General features: G+C 51.3%; 1 protein-coding gene across 3 annotated transcripts in view; it reads left to right on the plus strand.

The window, feature by feature from the left end:
• Window positions 1–17815, plus strand: part of AK8 (adenylate kinase 8) — a 127840-nt gene extending 110025 nt beyond the window's left edge. For all 3 annotated transcript variants that reach the window (XM_038548918.1, XM_038548919.1, XM_038548920.1), the window contains 2 exons: window positions 16247–16327; window positions 17481–17815. In XM_038548918.1, the coding sequence (XP_038404846.1) occupies window positions 16247–16327; window positions 17481–17718 (319 nt within the window). In that variant the 3' untranslated portion in view covers window positions 17719–17815. The remainder of the gene's footprint in view (window positions 1–16246; window positions 16328–17480) is intronic.
• The last annotated feature ends 3179 nt before the right edge of the window (window positions 17816–20994 follow it).

A 20994-nucleotide genomic window follows, 5' to 3' on the forward strand; every position in this document is an offset into this window, starting at 1 on the left:
CCAAGCTGGGGCCGCGTCCCGGCCACTGTAACTACAGCCGAGTTTGGCCCAGCCTCTCCGTGTTACAGCCGCGACACGGACGCACACAATTGAAGTATTTGAGAACGATGAAATATGCATGGCTATCCGTGACAGCCCCATAAAGTGCAGCAATTAGCCGCGTAATCCGAGAGAGGGAGCCGGCCCTCGGCAGCCCGTGGCTCCCCATTAGTTAAATGCATTTTGTACGCCCTCATCCCATCAAATCAACTAACACTTCCTTTAATTGGTTCATGAATTATACAGCCGTCCCGCATTATAATTTAATCGCCTGTAAACATTCATAGGGCCCCACTGTAAAGCGGATCGCGCTCATTAATTCGTTAATTTCAGCAGATGGAAGGGGAGATCGCATGAACGGTGGCAGAACAGAGCGCCTTGGGCAATGGAATAAGGAAAAAAAGGTGGGGGGCCGTTTAGGTTTTTTAAGGGCTGTCAGAAACTCAATCTGTGAGCTGTCAGCAGCCCGGACCCGTCGCCCACCCCCTCCGCTCCCGACTGCGGGAAGTGACTGGCGGATTCATACGGAGGCTTGTCAACCGTCTTTAAACATCAAGCCAGCGGGTAAACCGAGCCCAATGTAAATTAATTCTTGTCTTACGGGCCCCCCTTTCTCTGTCCCCATGAATATTTCATGGCGGGCAGCATAAATATTAATTCTAATAGCTCTGCACAGTGGTTATTATTTCTGTTTTATGACAAATATTCATAAAATATTCAGGACCCTTTTTTAGAACATTTACACACTTGATTGTGAATTTTCCCAGTTTCCCGAGGACACTGTAAACATATTGGGGTTCTCTTGATGGACTTTTCCCTGTTAATTAATACCACTGGTTATTAATATTTAATCAGATTTAGGTTTCTCGAGAAGTAAACACCTATTAGATTGGAGGGCAGAAGGGGATTGGTTTTCCCCTTCGGTCTGTAAAATGGGAGATTTCTGCTCCCGTGAGTCTGTTTCTCTTTGACACCTGGGTGATCTGACAAAGGCTAACCCCCTTGCCTTTTTATCTTGAAAACAATATCTATCTTTTTTGCATGTGTCTGTTCTCCTCTTACTTTTTAACCGAGAGCTCTGGCAGCAACCCAACTTCCTGTAATGAAATTCTTTGGAAGATGTCACTGCAGTATTTATGCAAGGATTTAACATAATTTTGGAGTAATTAAAGTGTGGGTTTAACAAACACGGTGGCGGATTCCTTAGGCAAGGCAGCTGTGATTGGGGATGAAGGAGCTTCTGGAATCCACGTGATTTATCTTTAACCCTGAGAGGTAACTGTGCACGGTGTCCCCACAAGGCCCTGAGGAGGGGGTTCCGGCCCCGGGGAGCCAGGTGGCCACACCGATGAAGCGGTGGCTTTGGCCCACGGGGGGTCTGAGGAGGGGTTCAGCGAGCCTTGAGGCCCGGGTGCATTGGCAGCGTTACCCCAATCCCGCTGCACTGGCCCTTCTCCTAAATTGCTTCAGGGTTCACTTACCGTGTCCTGATTCTCAGCCGAAGCCTCATGATGCTCTAAAACCGCAGGGCATGAAGCTGAATTATTTTACAAACAGGAAGGCAGCAGGGCAGGAAGGAGGGTCTTAGAGCAGCCAGACCTGGAGCCCAGCCTGCAGGCATCACCTAACCTCTTGGGGGACTGAGAGGTTCTCGTCCTTGAAACGGGCAGGATCCTAGGGCTTGTGTCATGTGCTTCCTGTGAGGATTACGCAGGGCAACACATGTGTGTAACATGCTTAGTACAGGTGCCTGGCATGCAGTAAGTACGTGAACGTTCGCGGGACCGTGATGATGATGGAGGTGGTAGCTAATGAGCACCAAGGAATTAAAATCGAAGCCACATAGTGAGCCATGTTTGGAGGGAGAGACTCCTGGAGGAAACCCCAGCTGTGGGAAGGGCTGAAACAGAAGCTTCTCTGCAGCCCCTTAAAACATACAATGGAAAAGTCAGAGCGGAGGTTCTGAGCACAGGCAGAGAAGTGGTGAGGCTGAGGACGCTTCACCAGGGACACATTTTAACACAGCTTTTGTCACTGACAGAGAGTGGTTTGGAGCAGGGGAGCCTCGAAATGAATTCACATACCCCTCCCTCTGCTCCTTGTCTTGGGGGACCAGTGACAAGGAAAAGCACTTGTTTCCCAGGGGGCCCAAGGGTCCAGATCTTCCTCACCCTGCTCTCTGGTCCTTGAAGCAAATTCTTGCTCCCAGAGCAGCACCAGGGGCTGGCTCGGTGGCAGGTTGGGCTGCCCACAAAGGCACATGAGGAGGCCTCCTTAGCGTTTGCCCCGTTCCCTGACTTGAGGTCCTCTCAGCTGGTCTGCTTGACATGAAGAAAGATGCCATTGACCCCAGCTGGCTCTGAACCTGGGGGTCTGTGCAGCCCAACCCCAGAGCGCATGTGTCAGAGTCTGTGGTTTGTGCTGAGCAGTGGGAGGCTGAGACCTACCTAGCAAATTCCTTCCTTCCCTCCTCTTTTAGCAAATTCACAACAGACCAAGGAGGTCAGCTGCACGGACACCAGAGCAGACTGCCTGTGTTTGAATCCTGGCCCTGCCACCGTGTTAGAGCTCTCCAGAGAAACAGAACCAATAGGATGTGTATGGTACACAGAGAACAGATTCATTATAGGAAATTGGCTCATGAAATATAAAAGCTGGCGACCCCCAAGATCTACAGGGTGAGTTAGAAAAAGCTGGAGGGCTTGAGACCCAGGAAGAGCCAGAAGACAGGAAGGCTTTGGCCTAAAGGAATTTGAAGTGGGGTCCAGTGAGCCTTGGGGATGAGGTTGCATAAATGTTGACCCCACCCCACCTCATTAGATCTGAAGACAGGAGGAAGCCCTCCCATATCCCTGCCTGAAGGCCATCAGAGAGGAAGATTCTCCTTTACTCAGGGGAGGGTCAGGATTTTGGTTCTAGTCACACCTTCAACTGATTGGATGAGGCCCACCCACAACTGGGAAGGCCATCGGCTTCCTTCTGTTCAGCAACGTAAATGGTAATCTCCAAAACACTCTCACAGCTACAGCCAGAAAAATGTTTGACCAAACATCTAGTAACCTGTGGCCCATTCAAGCTGACACCTAAAATCAACCATCCCAGCCACGTTGGAGCTGGTGAGTTATGGCTAGTTGCTGACCTTCTCCGTCCCATGGTTTACTCAGCTGCTGTCAGGGAGATGATAGCGTTCACCCCTGTAAGGTTGTGACGAGGAGCTGACCTAAGGCATGCTGGGTCTTAGGAGAGTGCCTGGCATGTTGGCCCTCGTGGAGATTCTCCTCTTATGGTACACTCAGCACGGTATGGATTATCGTATTTATCCTTGAAATAACCTTGTGAGGTTCTATTTCCTTGTAATCCTTATATAGGGACACCCGGAGGATAAATTGCTCCTCTCTCTCTCCTGCCCCAGGAGCGCTGCGCCCTGCCCCCGGGAGCTGGCAGTCTGGCGGGGGCAGACGTGGGAACAGGAAGCTGCCGTTCCTTTAGAGGGCACTGAGGCCTTCCAGGGCATATGTCACCGGGTGGGTGCTCCAGGAAGCAGACACCGAGATGGAGTCAGGATGTAAAAAGCTTGATGAGGAACCAACAGCTGATCAGAGACAGGGGACTGAAGCAGGATGGGGTGGGGAGCCATGGTGTCAGCGGGGCGGCCCCGACCTGGGCTCCACCAACCCAGCAGGGAGCTCCAGAGTGAGGCTCCCCCACTGAGGGGGCTGCCCTGGGTGGGAGAGCCAGGCCTGGGTACTGCTTGTGCTCCATCACAGGCCAATGGCTGCCCCAGAGGAGTATGACCATGTTCAGAAGTTTGGGTTAACAGCAATTGCACTACTAGGGATTTATTTAGCCCAAGGAAACAAACACAGTAATCTGAAGGGGCACCTGCACCCCAAAGTTTATAGCAGCAATGTCCACAGTAGCCAAACTGTGGAGACAGCCCAGATGTCCATCGACAGATGAATGGATAAAGAAGATGTGGTGTATGTATGTACAATGGAATATTAGCTATCAAAAAAAGAGATCTTGCCATTCGTAACGACATGGATGGAACTATTTATTGCTGAGCAAAATAGGTCAATTAGAGAAAGCCAATTATCCTATGATTTCATTCATATGTGGAATTTAAGAAACAAAACAGGAGCATAGGGGAAGGGAGGGAAAAATAAAATAAGACAAAATCAGAGAGGGAGACAAACGATAAGCAACTCTTAACTCTAAGAAACAAACTGACAGTTGCTGGAGGGGGTGGGGGTGGGAGGATGGGGTAACCGGGTGACGGGCATGAAGGAGGGCACGTGATGTGTTGAGCACTGGGTGTTATATACGACTTATGAATCACTGACCCCTACCTCAGAAACCAATAATACACTATGTGTTAATTAATTGAATTTTAATTAAATTAAAAAGAAAAGAAGCTTGGGTTAAAATGTCCATCAGCTGATGAAAGGACACACCAGTGAGGTCTGCCCATACAATGGAACACGACTTGGCCAGAAGAGGGAAGGAGGCTCTGACGCCCACTGCAGTGCAGGTGGATGTCCGGAACGTTAGGCCTCCCGGAAGATGCGGGGCATGCAGGCCCACATGGATATTCTATGTTATTATCATGCATTATGTACTTTATTTTTTTAAATTTATTTATTCATGGGAGACACACAGAGGTAGAGACAGAAGCAGGATCCATGCGGGAAGCTTGATGCAGAACTCGATCCCAGGACCCTGGGATCATGTCCTGAGCCAAAGACAGATACTCAGCCACTGAGCCACTCAGGCGTCCCACATTACATACTTTATATGGATTATTGTGTTTAGTCCTTAAACTAACCCCGTGGCGTACTCCTCTTTTTTTCTCTAGTCTCCTAAATGAGGACTGGGAAGGCTGCATATGCTTGTATTTTTAGGAAATGTCCAGAAGAGGCAAATCCGTAGATCGTAGGGGCTAGAGGAGGGTAGCAGGAGGCACGGCCTGCATATGGGTATCGGGTTCCCTTTGCCGGTGATGAAAAGGCTCTAACTTAGAGTGTGCCGACGGGTCGCACAACTCTGTGAGTGTAGAGAAAATCATTACATTGCACACTTTCGAGGGGTGAATTATATCTCAATAAATGTGGCCAAAACGGTGACACAGGGTGCAAGCCTCTGAAGATCTTTGCAGCCGGCGGCTGTGAGCTGATCACAGTCCTTACAGCTGAGCCACAGATTGTTTCCTAGACGGGAATCTGACGGAGCGCCTGTGTGTCAGCCACACCCCAGGACACCCACCAAATGTCCACCAGCTCAGATGTTCTTTTGGGACTGCTGCTGGCCATTGGATCTGGACTGGTGTCCACACTGGTGGACTTCAGTGCTGAGCAGGGTGGGCCAGTGTTCCTACTGTCGGAGGGGGCCCCGAGCCAGCAGGGTTTTTGTGTAGCCGCAGGCCGAGGCTCTGGGTGCAGGCTGGAAGGTGTAGCGTGGTCGGCCTGTGCCCAAGGAAGATGGGGGTTTCTGGAACACGCGGGACCTTTATGTCCTGAGCGCACAGAGGAGACCAGCTGGGCCATGAGCGCCTCAAACACAGACCTGGAGCTGTAGGGCGGCCAGCAGAGAAGGAAGGGAGTGATCAGTGTGGCCCCCCACACTGAGTGCCTGGAACTGGCTGCATTAGCGCCGCCACGGCGGGGCTGGGTGAGCCCGCAAAGTGGGAGGACGAGTGCAGACACGGGGCCTTGCCTGCTGCCGGGAGGACCCTGTAGCCAGCTCCTGCGTGTCCCCTGTGACTCCATGGTCTGGCGCGCCCTGGCCCGTCTCATCACATCGCTCTTGAGATGGTTCCACTCACCTACTGTCATTTTTGCCTTCAGCTCATTCGCCTTTCTCTTTGGGAAAAGTTTGCCCAACTTTCTGGCTTCCAGTGATTTGCATTTCACGATTGTCTAGGGAGCGTCTGGGTGGCGGCAGGCGGAGGAATGACTCTTTCTTCCCGGTGGTGAGGGAGGCAGCAATTTTAAGACAACTTTAAAATTGAGATGGATTATGCAGGAATTTGATCCCTGGGTCCTTCTGCTCAAACCAGACTGCTGCATTTTGTATGGCGCACGGTAAACCGCCAGGAGCACTCCCTAATTTACCAGTTAATGACAGTCACGGAGAGTGTCCCTCTTGCCCCTGGAGAGATTTTAGACTCAGCCAGGGTAGATTTACCATCATCAATTATGCGCAGTTTTAAACAAGAAATGGCCAGCGGGAGCCTCCTTTTTTTAAGGAGTGGGGAGTGGGAAGTGAGGGACACCGCAGCTGCTGCCTGAGGGCAGGAGACGTGATGCGTGAGGTTTTGAAATGAGGTGGAGATGTCTGGCCTTTAGTTTTCAAATTGGACATGTGTCGAGTAAAAAAAAATATACAGAGTAAAAATTATGCAGTGCTGGCCATGGCCCATTCCAGACTCAGGGAGGGCTTGTGTCCAAATCCTCTCCTACATTGTGCTCCCCTGCACACAGTCTCATGACGGTGCTACAGGAAGCCACAGCCATGCCTGTAGCCCAGGACCTGCATGAGGACTTGGGGGGCTGGGGGTCCCCATGATGGGGTGCTTCTCTGTTAGGCCTCCCCTGGCATCCCAGTCAGCATCTGCCTGTTCACTGCATGCACATCTGGCCCTTACCCCATGTCCTGTGCAAAGGATGCCGACAAGACCCCCCCAGCGCCTGTCCTCAGACAGCTCAGGCCTAGTGTGTTCCGAGGTGTGAATCTTCCTGCAGGTGACTCAGTTTTCCTGTTTTTGTGTTTTGCTAGTCTCTGCATGATTCACTTGTTCCTTCTACCCAGCCTCCGATGCAGTTGTCTCCAGACACGGAGGCTGCCTCTCTCTGCCCTCAGACTCACAGGGTTTCTTGTCCTGACAAGTCTATAAAAAATGGTCACTCCCACCGTGTGCCATACGAGCGCCCCAGGGGTTGCCATTGTATGAGGACTGGTTGGCAACTGCTTCAATGTCGCCTCTCTTCAATGACCTCTCTCTCTGGGTGTCACGCGTGCACATTCTAGTTAAAGATGAGCAGACCATCCCAAGTGTTAATGCACGGGGTCATTCTGCATTTTTCTCTTTGGTTCCCTGCATCAGTGGGGGATGCTCCCCTTGAGAGGAGACACCTTGATTATACTGAAGCCCGAGAGTCGCTGCAGCAGACACAGAAGGGTGAGCTCTGCGAGTGTCTCAGCCCCAGAAAGAGGGTCCAAATGGCAGAGGCCAGGTCTTTGCTTAAAGCTAGGATAGCGCCACTGCCTTCCAGTGGGCTTGGCACAGCCCCAAGGCTCTGAAAGAATTGTGGAAAGAGAAGGCAGTTTGAGCCTTTTTCAGGAAACTGTTTTCCTAGATTAGGCTTGCCCAATTTCAGTATCAAATTTGGAAATACAAGGTAATTAGGGATCTATTTGTGCCTCCTTCTGTATGTTATTTGTGTACATAAAGTTCACATTTTTACGTACTCTGGGTACAAATCCTTTGTCGGGTATACATTTGTCAAATATGTTCTCCTGGTCTCTGGCATACCTTTCATTTTCTTAATGTCTTCGGAAGAGCAGAAATTTTTAATGAAATCTAACCAATTTTTTTCATTTACAGGTACACAATTTTGGTGTCCTATCTAGGAAATCTTTAATACAAGGTCACAAAGGTCTTCTCCGAGAAGTTTCATAGTGTTAGGTTTTATATTTAGGTTTATGATCTGTTTTGACTTAAATTTTGTGCATCGGATGAGGTGTGGGTCAAGATTATTACCATTATTTGCATCTGGATGTTTAATTGTTCCAGCACCACCTTTATCTATTGAATTGTGTTGCCACCTTTACTGAAAAGTAATTGACCATATTTGTGTGAGTCTATTAAAGTTCCTTTAATCTATGTGTCTAGCCTTTCACTAACACTCATACTATCCTGACTACTGTAGCTTTGTAGTAAGCCTTGAAATTAATTTGTTCTCGTTCAGCAGTGTTCTACCGAATCCAGTTCTCTTCCAGAAACACTCTCCATGTAACTTGAGAGTTACCGTGTATAGAATCGTCAAAAAACCTTGGAATTTTGGTTGGAATTACACCAAATCTATAATTAGGGAGGATTGACATTTTAACAATACTGAGTCTCTGAGTCCACAAACATGGTATAACTCCCCATTTAGTTAAATCTGAAATCTTTCATCAGTGTTTTGTAGTTTTCTGCACACAGATCTTATTTTGTTAGCTTTACCTATATGTCTTTTTTATACTGTTGTAAACAGTAGCTTTTAAAAAGATGTTTTATTTATTTGAGAAAGAGAGAGAGTGAGCAAGAGGAGGGGCAGAGGGAGAGGGAGAAGCAGACTCTCTGCTGAGCAGAGACCCTGATGTGGGGCCTGATCCCAGGACTCTGAGATTGTGACCTTAGCTGAAGGCAGAAGCTTAACTGGCTGAACCACCCAGGTGCCCTTGTAAATGATACTTAAAAATGTCAGTTTCCAAATGTTTGTTGCTGGTACCTTGAAAGTGAATTTATTTTTTGTACATTGATTTTGTATCCTGTGAATTCACTAAACTTACTTATAAATTATAGAAACCTTTTGAAGATTCTTTGGTACTTCTATTTAGATACTTACATACTCTACAAATACAATTTTATTTCTTCCCTGTCAATTTGTATGTACATTATTCCCTTTTCTTGTCATATTACATTAACCAGGACTTCTGGTATGATGTTGAAGAGGCGTGGTGAGAATGGACAGCCTTCTCTTGTTCCCAGTCTTAGCAGAAAGCATTCAGTCTTTCACCATTAAATATGATGTTAGCTATAGTTTTTTTGTGTGTGAATATCCTTTATTGGATTGGGGAATTTACCTTCTATTTCGAGTTTGCTTAGAGTATTTATCAGAAATTGGTGTAAAATCTTGTTAAATGCTTTTCCTGCACCTGTTGAAATGATTGTATAGTTTTTTCTCTTTTATGTAGTAAAGTACATTGATTGGTGAATGTTTTGACTTTCACTCCCAAAACTGCACTTAGCTGTAAGGTATCATTCTTTTTACATGTTGCTGGATTCAGTTTGTTAACATTTTGTTGAGTATTTTTGCTTCCTGGGGGGGGATATTGGTCTCTGGCTTCCTGTAGGGTCTTTGTCCGCATTTGGGAATCAGGGAAAGGTTGCCTAATAAAGTAAATTCTCTTCTCTTCTCCTCTGTTTTCTGAACATTTGTGTAGCATTGGCATTATAGTTACTTTAGACTTAGTACTATCCCATGGTTTGTATTCTTTGGTTCATCCATTTATTTGTACACGTGCATATTCTGAACCTCATTAAATTGTAAGGCCAGAGAACCACCCCTCCCCCTGCCTTCACCATCATGTTTATAAACTACACCACAGTACTTACTTTTTTATTGAGATAAAATATACTTAATGTAAAATTTACTCTTCTAGCCATTCTTAAGTATACAATTCAGTAGCAGTAAGTACATTCACGGTGTTGTGTGGCCTCACCACCATCCATCCCCAGAACTTTTTTCATCTTCCTCAACGGAAACTCTCTCCCCATTAAACACGAACTCCCCCTCCCCTCCCCTCTCCCCACCCTTCCCCTGTCCCCTCCCACCACCCCTTCCTGTGCCTCCTCCTCCTCCCCTCCCCATTCCCTTCCCCATACTTCGGTGTTCAGCATTCTACATTCTGTGTCTGAATTTGATTCCTCTAGAGACCTCATAGAAATGGGACCAAACACTAGTCATCCTTTTGTGTCTGGCTTATTTCACTTAGTGTCATGCCTTGAAGGTTCATCCACGTTATAGCAGGTATCAGGATTTCATTCCCTTTCAAGACTGAACAATATTTTATTGTGTGTACACACTACATTTTGTTTATCTAGTCATCCATCGACGGACATCTGGGTTCTTTCCCCCTTTTGGCTATTGTGAATAATGCCGCTGTGAGCTTGGGTGTGCAAATGTCTGTTCTAGCATCTGCTTTCCCTCATTTTGGATATACAGTCAGAAATGGAATAGCTAAATCATAGGGTCCTATGTTGACTTTTTCGAGGAGCCACCAGGCCCTTCTCCACAGCAGATGCACCATTTTACCTTCCCACTAGTGGTGCACAAGGGTTCCACTTTCTCCAGATTCTTGCCAACACTTGTTATTTGCTGGCTGTTTATAATAGCTATCCAAATGAGTGTGAAGTGGTATCTCACTGTAGTTACACCATGAGCTTCGTATAGAGTTTTGCTCCCCAGTAGAGGCTTATTGCTTGAAATCAAGAGGCTACCAAGGGAAGGATGCTGCCTCTGGACTGCAGTGGACACCGTATTTACTTAAAGTCAGCAGTCGTACATCTGATCGCTCAATTTACCAAGTCTATGCTGGGGTTCAAGGAAAGTTCTGTCCCTCAACTTCCAGAGGACTTAGCTCTAGAGCAGGTGGTAAGCTTCAAGGCCTTTGAGAAAGAAGGCTGTCTTAGCTCCCCAAATAGAGCCCCAGACAGTGTGGCCAGAGGGGGCACCATGAGAATGAGTATGATTCCAGCTGCCACTGGGTATCAGGCACCAGTACCCTGGGTGATGGAAGATAAGCCCTGACCGCTCTGGGACTCTGTCTTCCCATCTTGTACATGAGCAGATTGGACCAGAACAGTGGTTCTAGGCCTTGACTATATACTACAGTTACTTGGGGAGCTTTTTAAAACCTCCATTCCCAGGCCTCACCTTTGGCCAATTATAGCTGAATCTCCAGGGGGCGGCAGGGACCAGTCCTCAGGATTCTCAGACCTGCTGTGATGGTTCTAGGGTGTGGCCAACGGTGACAGCTGGGATTAGAGCCTTGGCTCCCACCCCTGCCTGAGCACTCATCACCCTGAGCTGCTGGTTTACAAATTCAGGACTCCCAGCCCTTCCCCTGGCGGTTTTTGTTTGGTAGCTCAGAGAGGGCTGCCCAGAATGTATTTCAGAAAAGTCCTCCCCATGACTCTCAACACCAGACATATCTTGGAAACGTGGGATCGGGGGCAGTGCTTCTCCAACCTGGTTGTGGGTGTAAGTCACTATGGATCTTGTTAAAATGTTGACTCCGATTCAGCGGGTAGGCGGGCGGGGAAGCAGAGCTCCCAGGTGGTACTGGGGCTGCCCATCGGGGACCCTACTTTGAGCAAGCACGGGAGCAGAGGCCTCCCAGTGGACCTTCCTCCTTCTCTCCTGAAGCATCCACCGGCCCAAGGTTCTGTGATTCCCTAAGCAGGTGTCACCCCTGCCCCTGGTGAATCCTGGCTCCCCCGTGCTCCCAGCCGGCCGGCTTCTGCCTGCCACCCTGCTGTGGGTACTCTCGGCTGCCTTCATTGTCCCATTCCTGGCTGTGTGACTGGAAATGAGCAGCAGAATGCAAAACACAGGCCAGGCAGGGCACACACGGGCCAGTGCATCTCCGCAGAGCTGCTCAGACTCCCTGCTCCACCCGCCACCCGGCTCCGGCACCACGGCTCCAGGAGCCTGGCTAATCAGAAGCTTCCAGCATGGAAGCACAGCTCCTTCTCCAGTGAGGCTTTTCCCCGCGACACGTTTCAAGTACCAAGTTGGTGTCCTTGTGCTTCTGATCTCGCCAGCCTTTCACAAGCCATTCCCTTGAATGACGACAAGCAGTCTTGATATGCTGGGTTAAAAATCTTTCAATTGGGGCTTGTTTGTTTACGAAACAGCATCAATTATCAGGGATTTCCAAACTGGCTTCCTTTCTACTGGCGTCGGCATCCAGAGCGGCGCCGCCAGCCGCCAGCCGCCAGCCGCCAGCCGCGGTGACAGCCGTGTGTTGGTGTTGCTGTTGGGCCTCGCAAGTCTCGGGGGTGGGGGTGGGGGGCCCAGCGTGTTTGGAGCGTGAGGGATAAAAGCTCGTTGAAACACCTGTGCTCCCGTGTTCAGATGCTCCCCAATCTCGCATGTTTTATTTGGTGGCTGTTATTTTGCAGCCACGTTGTGAATGGAAATCATTATCAAGAACATGTGCAGGGAAGAAGTGGGTTTTCGTGGCTCCTGGCCCCCCAGGCTGCTGTGGAAACCACCGCTCTCGCTTTGTGCAGGGGTGGCTGCGGCTTTCATCAGGCACTGGCGAGGGTCTTCTTGGCAACTGGGCAGAAGCAAACCTACGCAAACGGCGTGGGCAAAATGAGGCAGGGAGAAGAAGGCAGTGGGGAGAACTTGCCTTGGCTCAGGGACTCATGTTCTTAAAAAGTGTACACATTTTCTAGAAGCAAGTGGCATCGAAGAGACTAGAAGTATTAAGTGTCCCTTGGGGAACAATTGCAGGAAACACAGCTCAAACCAGCGTAAGCCAAAGAAGAGCTTTATGTATTCACGTCAGGGAAACACTGAGGGGTGTGTCGGCTTCGGGCACGGCTTGATCCAGGGCACCAAACGTGTCTCTCACCATCTGTGTCCTCTCTGTTGTGGCTGGCCTCATTCTCAGGTAGGCTCCCCAGGCAGCCCCAGGTCTCACACCATCAGCTTAGCAGTCCCAGCAAAAAGAAAGGTCCTTTCTGGCAAGTCGTGGTGCAGCCTCTTATTGGCCTGGCTTGGATCAGCTTGCATCCTGATCCAATTCCTGTCCACAGGAGGAGCCGGCCCTCAGATTGGCCACACCCCAGGCCTTCTTCATGCCCAGCCCTGCAGCCCTGGGGTGGGTTAACTTCAGACAAGTCACAAAGATGAGAGACAACCAGGGCAGCCTCCCACGGGGAATCAGCAGGCATCTATAAGCTCAGGGAAGCAGCAAGTGTGTAGACCAAGTGCATCATGTGGAGCAGCCCCGCTGTGCACCCTCCTCAGCCATGGTCATGTTTCTCATCTCAGTAAAATAGGAGGCTTTGCTCAGATCAGTGACTCATAACCATTTTTAAGAATTGTCACCCCTTCGGGTGCCTGTGTGGCTCAGTCAATTAAGCATCTGCCTTCAGCTCAGGTCATGATCCTGGGGTACTGGAATCGAGCCCCAAGTTAGGCTCCATGCTCAGCAGGAAGCCTGCTTGAGAGTCTTTCCCCCTGTCTCTCACCCTGTTCTCTCTCAAGTAAATAAATAAATCTTAAAAAAAAAAAGAATTGGCACCCCTTCTTAATATCCAAATGTCTTAAGAACTCCCACAATTCAACACCCAAAAAAACAAATAATCTGATTAAAAGTGAGCAGAGGACCTCAATAAACATTTTTATGAAGACTTCCAGATGGCCTACAGACACGTGAACAGATGCTGCACATCGCTCATCACCAGGGAAATACACATCAAAACCACAACGAGATACCACCTCATGCCTGTCACCATGGCTAAAATCAAAAACCCAAGAAACAACAAGTATTGGCGAGGACGTGGAGAAAGGGGAGCCCTCGTGCGCTGCTGGTGGGAATGCAAACTGGTGCAGCTGCTCTGGAGAACAGTATAGCAAAATTCCTTAAAAAATTACAAGTAGAACAACCAGAGGACCCAGTAGGTTCCACTTGTGAAGACAATTAATCTAAAAAAAAAAAAAATTTAAAGTAAAAAAAAAGGGTGCACCTAGGTGGCTCAGTGGTTGAGAGTAGGCCTTCTGCTCGGGTCGTGATCCCGGAGTCTGGGGATCAAGTCCCACATCGGGCTCCCCTTGAGGAGCCTGCTTCTCCTTCTGCCTGTATCTCTGTGTCTCTCATGAATAAATAAATAAAATCTTAAAAAAAATGAATCTGCCCCCCTGCACCTCCGTTCACTGCAGCATTAGTAACAATGGCCAAGATACAGAAGCGGCCCCAGTGTCCATCAGTGGATGGCTGGATAGAGACACGGGGTAACATCTGCTATGGGACATGACTCAGCCATAAAAAAGAATGAAATCCTGCCATTCGTGACAACTGGGTGAACGTAGAAGGAATGACGCTAAGTGAAATAAGACAGAGAAAAACACCACAGATCTCACTTATCTGTGGAGTCAAAACCAAACAAAACAAAGGAACGAACAAACAAAACCCGGAAACAGACTCATGACTACAGAAAACAGACCCAGTGCTTGCGGGGGGGTGGATGGGAATGGGCAAAATGGGCAAAGGGGGTTGAGAAGTGCAAACCTCCAGTTATAAAATAAGTAGGTCCTGGGGCTGAGCTGTATAGCACAGGAAAGACAGTCAATAACATCTAATAACTTCTGTGTGGTGACAGGTGGTGACCACACTTAGCGTAGGAACAGTTCAGAATGTAGAGACTCGTTGAATCACTATGTTGTGCACCTGAAACTAATGCAATATTGGGTGTCAGCTGTGCTTCATTTAGAAATTTTAAGAAGTCACTTATTGGGACGCCTGGGTGGCTCAGCGGGCTAAGCATCTGCTTGGGCTCAGGTCATGATCCTGGGATCCTGGGATCAAGCCCCACATCGGGCTTCCTGCTCAGTAGGGTGTCTGCTTCTCTCACTGCCTCTGCTCCTGCTCTCTGTCTCTCTGATAAATAAATAAAATAAATCTTTGGGAAAAAAAAAGGTCATTTATTTTTTTAAAAAATGGCACCCCTGTGAGATTCTGAGAACCATGGACCCATCTCGTTCCCAGAAAATATACACAGTCAACCGATGGCATCGAATTCCTAGGGGACATGGGACCCACAAGGGTGCCTGGCACTGAGTCCCAGCCCAGGTGCCCCCCTAGGCAGCAGATCCAGGCTCGGGGGGTGCCGGGCTCCCTCCAGTGCCTGCCAGATTGCCAGGTCTCTAACGTGAAGCAGGCAGCGTAGCCATCCTGAAGGTTCTCCGCCCCCAGAGCCAAGGCAGGAAATCTCATTGATGTGCATTTTTCTCGCACTTAGAGCTGCTTCTTGCCTGGGTTTACTTACTTGGAAGTGGAAAGAACAAGGCTGTGGGTGCGCGGGGAGTGCTTGTTGTCGATGGTGTCATCGGCATTGATGCTGTCCTCAGCAGAAGGTGCACATGGCAGTTATCACGAACCCTGAGGTCTGTGACAATGGCCCCACAGAGTCCTGGGGCTCCGTTCCACACAACAGGCTGGTAAACGTGGGAGCTTACTTCCGTGCTTGGCATGCAGCAGGCATTCAATGAATGCATGTATGGATTAATCAAAGGATGAATGAGCAGTAAGTGAGAATTCAGAATATTCCAGAAGTTAATGTTTGAAAAACAAATGGGGGTGGTTTCACACGAGAAGACAGGGTATGGATTAGAGCCATGGGCAGGTACCTCGAACATTTGGCCCTTCACTCTCCCCACCTGTTCCACCCGGAGTGCCAGCTTCTCTCCTCTGTCCCACCTGCCAGCTCTGGCACCACTGGCACCCTGGCCTCCACCTCCTTCCCCACTGTGACAACCAGAAATGTCCCGTATGTTGGCAGATGTCTTCTCCGGGCAAAACCACCCTTGATTGAGAACCTCTGTCCTTAGGGTTTTTTTTTTTTTTTTTTAAGATTTTATGTATTTATTCACAAGAGACAGAGAGAGAGGCAGAGACACAGGCAGAGGGAGAAGCAGGCTCCACGCAGGGAGCCCAATGCGACACTCGATCCCAGGACCCCAGGATCATGTCCTGAACTGAAGGCAGATGCTCAACTGCTGAGCCACCTAGGTGTCCCTGTCCTCAAGTTTTATATATAAAAAGGGTCCCATTGCCAAAGAGTGGGCATTCGGCCATCTGCCCTAGGGATTTGGGAGAGACCTGGGTTATCAGAAGTCTTTTCTGCTGCGCTCTGATCTGGGCTGTTTACCCTTGAAGGCCCTGCTCCCTCAGGTTCCTTTGTGAACGAGAAAGTGGGGGAGCTGAGAACAACCCCAGCTCTGTGGGAGGAGGGCAGCCAGGGGGTCTGAACCCTGGAGAATGGTGCCCTGCAACAACAGGGATGCCGATATAGCCCCAGCTGCCACAGGCCCTGCAGTGAGCTTGGCACATGCCTCATGTCATAAGATCTTCAACACCAGGGAATGGTCATTGGCCCATTTTGCAGCTGAGCAAACGGAGTCTGAGAGAGGCTGTGAGTGGCCCGAGGTCACACGGCAGGTCTGTGGTGGAGGCGGATTCTCACCCAAGCTGCCATGGCAGGGAGCCCTCTGCCTACCTCTCTCTCCAGTGACCTTGGAGAGCTTGGAACCCGGAGCTCCTGAGGCTCCATGCATGTGTGGGGGGCCATGCTGTCTCTGATCTCAGGTACCCAGGGTCCAGCCCGGGGTCCCCTCCAGCTGACTGTGGTGCTGTTCTCTCCCCGTAGGGTGTTCTTCCTGAATGTGCCATTCGATTCTGTCATTGAGCGGCTGACCCTGAGAAGACTCGATCCCGTCACGGGAGAAAGGTTTGTGCCGGGCTCCCGGGGGCTGGCCATCTGAGGGCTCCGAGGGTCAGGCCCTGCTGGGGAGCCTCCCCTGTCCGTTCAGCTGACCGATGATGCCACAGCAGGCTGGGTCTGGGGATGATACTGCAGAAGACTTGAGAAAGTGGGTTCCTCCAGCCAGTTCCTCTGGGCAGTGGTTGTGGACCCTCTGCCTGGAAGGGAAGCCAGGGAATGAATGTCCGAGGCGAAATGCTTGCCCACTCTGTCCTGAGTAGCAGTTCTGACCCTGGCATGTGACGTGGCTGGGTCGGGCAGGTGTCCCCGGGAAGCTTAGAGGCCTCTGCTCTCACTGTGAGGCACGCTGAAGGGAACCGGTTCCCTGGGGGCCAACCCATCATCACCAGAGGGGAACTCTGAGTTTTATTCTGCGGTCTGACCAGGTACCATCACCGCGTTCAGGCTGTAAGTCCCCACAATCACAAAGAGGTAGAAGCCTCCATCGTCTCTGGTACGCAGGGCCAGGTTTCTCGGCAGGGATTCAGGAGTGGAGTGGGGAGGCAGGAAAGAAATACCAGGATTTGTCTAAACTGTAGGCTGATTTCTCATCCTTGCTGCTGAGGGACAGTCTCGCTGGCCAATGTCAAGTAGGTTGGCCTTCATGCTGCCCTGCCCCTGGGCCCCTCCCCGTGGTGACCTTCTGTGGCTCTTCCTGTCCTCTCCACTCACAGTCATTGTTACGATGTCCTACTTCCCCATTCGGCTGCAAGCTCCAGGAGTGCAGAGCCAACATTGTCCTGCCTGCCTCGTGTTGCCAGAAGCACTCAGAACGCCAGACGAATAGCAGATGCCTGATAAATAATGTTTGGAGGGAAGAAGAAAGGGGAGAAAGGAAGGGGAGGAATGAAAGAAAGGAGTTGGGGACTTAATTATTCTATTCAGTCCACCTGTCACCCACCTGCATCCTCTCCCCGGGGTGGTAGTGCTGGGGGAGGGACCATGTTCTGCATCTCCAGAGCGGCAGGGCGCAGCTGAGGCTGTGCACAGTTGTGGATAGTATATGTGTGGTGGTGGGGTGGTGCTGTTGACCAACTGGGTCAACAGTGGGACCGAAGCCCTTTCTTCCCCTGCCCTGTGGGCCGCAGCAGAGATCACCGGCTCCCCTCCTCTCTCATAGGTACCACCTCATGTACAAGCCGCCTCCGACCCTGGAAATCCAGGCCCGCCTCCTGCAGAACCCGAAGGATACTGAAGAGCAGATCAAGCTCAAGCTGGATCTGTTCTACAGGAATTTCTTGGAGCTGGAGGAGTTCTATAGGCAGGCCACCACCATCAACGCTGACCAGGACCCGTACACAGTCTTTGAATACATAGAGAGTGGGATCATTAATCCCCTGCCCAAGAAAGTCCCCTGATGTGCTCCAAGCAAGGAGCATCCCCCAGGGAAACAAAGTTAATGCCTTCCCCAACCTCCCGCAAGCTCAGCCAAGCCAATAAAAGGTGCCAGGTGCAGTTTTGTGTGTCCTTGTAGCTGGAAGGTGGCCTTGTTTCGGGGTCTGGGAACACAGGACGGACAAGGACAAAGCCCAGGGAGGCGGTGGAAGGAAGCGCGGCTCCAGGACCAAGGGATGCCCTTGGATAAGGCCCTAACCCTCAGCACCTCGCTGACAGCCGAGGCCGGGGTGATGACAGTCTGTGTTCGTGGGGCTCAAGGAGAGCTCTCAGCCCGGTGCCTGGCACACAGCACGCTCTCAGCAAATGCTGTTTTAAAAGGTTAGTATTTCTAGAGCAGCACTGTCCCCAGCGCTGGGCGTGCTCTCCTGTACCACCTGACACGGCGGCCACTAGCTGCAAGTGCTTATTGAGCCCTGGAACGTGGCCAGCACAGCTGAGGAGAGGGTTTTTAAATTTTACTGAATGTTTAATAATTTGAATATAAATAGCCCCGGGTGGCTTACTGGCTGCCATGCGGACAGTGCAGTTCTAGACATACTTTGCTATTGCTAAGGATGTTCTAGAACCTGGGCGCCTGGGAGGCTTAAGCTTCCTTCCGCCTCTTGATTTCAGCCCAGGTCATGATCTCAGGGTGGTGAGATGGAGCCCCGCATTGGGCTCTGCACTGGGCATGGAGCCTCCAGAAGATTTTCTCTCTCCCTCTCTTAAAAAAAAACAAAAACAAAAACAAAAGTGCCAGAAGACCTGCTTTTGGGTCCCCCTGAAACAGCCCCTCTGGGGCCTGCAGAGCTTGCAGGGGGACAGAACAGTGACATCCTTGATGAGGACTCTGAAGCCACAGAGGGTAGATGACTTGCTTAAGGTCCCCTCATCCACACTACACCTGGGCCTGGTGCTCTAGCAACTCTGCCCAAGACTAGGGTTCCAGGCTTTTGGCTCTGAGGGTGCTCAGGTACTTGGGTCTTGTGTGGAGGCCCCTTCTGGCCCAGGGTGGCCCGGATCCCTCCACAACCATCTGACTTTGGTATGGACCGCGTAGCCAGGAACCGTAGCAGTCCGTGGCTGTGTGCACGGAGCCAACCCCTGGGCCTTGCTTCTGCAGGTGGGGCGAGCCCGGGACCTGGGCCCTCCCTCCAGGTGATGCGCCAGCCTCTGCCCCTCCCCTCCTTGCCCTGTCAGCTACTGGGTCCCACCCCGTGAGACTCCCAGGGGCCTTCCTTTCCCGGACCCCACAGAGAAGAGGGCATCTGCCCTGAAAGTCCCCTGACTGGGGGGGGGGGGGGGGGGGGCTCCTGCCCAGTGTCCCAGTCACACACCACATGGCCAGGCTGCGCACGCTCCACGCGTGATCAAAGTCGGCCCGCTTATACGCGGCACCTTCTGATTGGAGGCGACAGCCAGGCCTGGCCTGGCTAGGAGTTGCTTCCCTTTCCCCAGTCTACTCCTCTGCTTGTCATTTCTCAGAGAATGTGGTCTCGCTTTACCAGAACTCCCCCCATAAGGTGCCATTTGGTTGTAAATCCTTAGCCAAAGACAAGGCACACATTCATTCATGTATTCATGCCCCTTTTGTGGATGCCCGCCTCTCTCTGCCTGCTCGGATGGGCAGGTGGGCGCGCTCTGTGCCTGCTCTGAGGAGGCGATGTCCCCCAAGAGCCTGGGCTGTGGAACGGAGCAGCCTGGGTCCCCACGCTGCTGTGTTATCTTGGACAAGTTACTTGACCTCTCTGGACCCTTATAAAATAAGCAAAATAGTCACTGCCTCCTAGGCAATGCTGAGCGACAACTGTGGGATTAATTAATGCAAATTAAGGCCAAAAATGGGGCAGGGCAGGTACCTCCGGGGGAAATGCGCTCGCTCCTGATTCACAACCACCCCCCCCCAGCCGCCACCCAGGTCAGTGCTGTTTTCATCCGTGGGTGACAAAACTGGGGGGGTGGGGGAGAAATTCAATGACTTGCCCAAGGCCACAGGCAGCCAGTGGTGGGGAGGGGTGGCCCCTCAATGCGCCCTGCGGTCCCAAACTCCGTGGGGGGCCCGGGGCGCCACCTGCCGGGGGTGGCGAGTGGCAGGCTTCCTCGCCCGCAGCTCGGGCTGGTGTAGCCCGCTCCCCGGAACCCCTGGCGGAGCGAAGCTCTCCGCCGCCAGGGAGGCCGCCTAGTCGCCGCCCCCAGCTCTGCCCCGGCCTAGGTGCGCGGCCGCCTGGAGTCTATGCGCGTCGGGCCCGCGGGCGATGCCGACTTGGGGCTTCCGCCAGAGGCCCAGTCGGTGGCCCAGTCGGTGGCGGGAGGGCGCTGCTGTGTTGAGGTTCCCCACTGAGTGACTAGCGGGAACACGGAGGGAACAAGTCACTGTGACCTTGTCTTCATTAACGTGGCTGCTCGGTTCATTTCCAATCCCACTTATTGGAGGGCGGCACCCCAGGCTGGGGCGCGGCCGCGGCTGCCATTGTGCGTGTCCCTCCCTTCCCTGCTGCCCTGGCAGGGGAAATCCAGGGGTGCCAAGGCCCCTTTGGGGTGTCTGCCAGCCCCACCCGCAGCCTTGTAGGAGACTCTCTGGTGGGGCCAGGGTTACCCCTGCTGGTCTCTCGGAACGGGACCAACCAGCTTCTCTGCCTGGGGAATTGAACCCAGGGCAGCTGGTTACTGTCTTGCCACTTGCAGGAAGGACATTTGGGGTCCTCCTGGCCTGAGCACAGCACAGAAGAGCAATGAGCACAGCACAGAAGAACAGAGACTGAAGCAAGTACTGCATCTCCTGCATGCCCCCGCCCGGGGACAAGGGGAAAGGACAGACTGTGCCATTGCGAAGCTGCTGCTTTACAAAGATGAAGAAAGAGAGACGAGAGATAGAGACCATCTCATTCTCGAAGGTTCCCCTGTCCCATCTCTGCCCCAGGGTCCCATGTCCTCCCAGCAGTCTCCCCTTCCTTTGCTTCGGCCTCAGACCAGGTTCTGGGGCACAGTGGTGCTGTGAGGCCTAGGCTGGGTGGAGGCCTGGGGCTGAGGCAGCGGGCCGGAGAGATTTTAAATGAAGCCAGGGCTCAGGGAGGTCCCCCAGGTCAGGTGAGGGGGTCTCAGAGGCTGAGCTGAGGCACATGGGAGGATTCAGAGGCACAGGACGAGTGACGTACTAACTGATCATGATGTACTAACTGATCATGGAACATACTTCCATTTTTAAAAATAGATCATTGGGGATCCCTGGGTGGCTCAGGGGTTTGGTGCCTGCCTTT

This window comes from Canis lupus, chromosome 9 (assembly GCF_011100685.1).
Source record: "Canis lupus familiaris isolate Mischka breed German Shepherd chromosome 9, alternate assembly UU_Cfam_GSD_1.0, whole genome shotgun sequence".
In the NCBI taxonomy this organism is placed as follows: domain Eukaryota; kingdom Metazoa; phylum Chordata; class Mammalia; order Carnivora; family Canidae; genus Canis; species Canis lupus.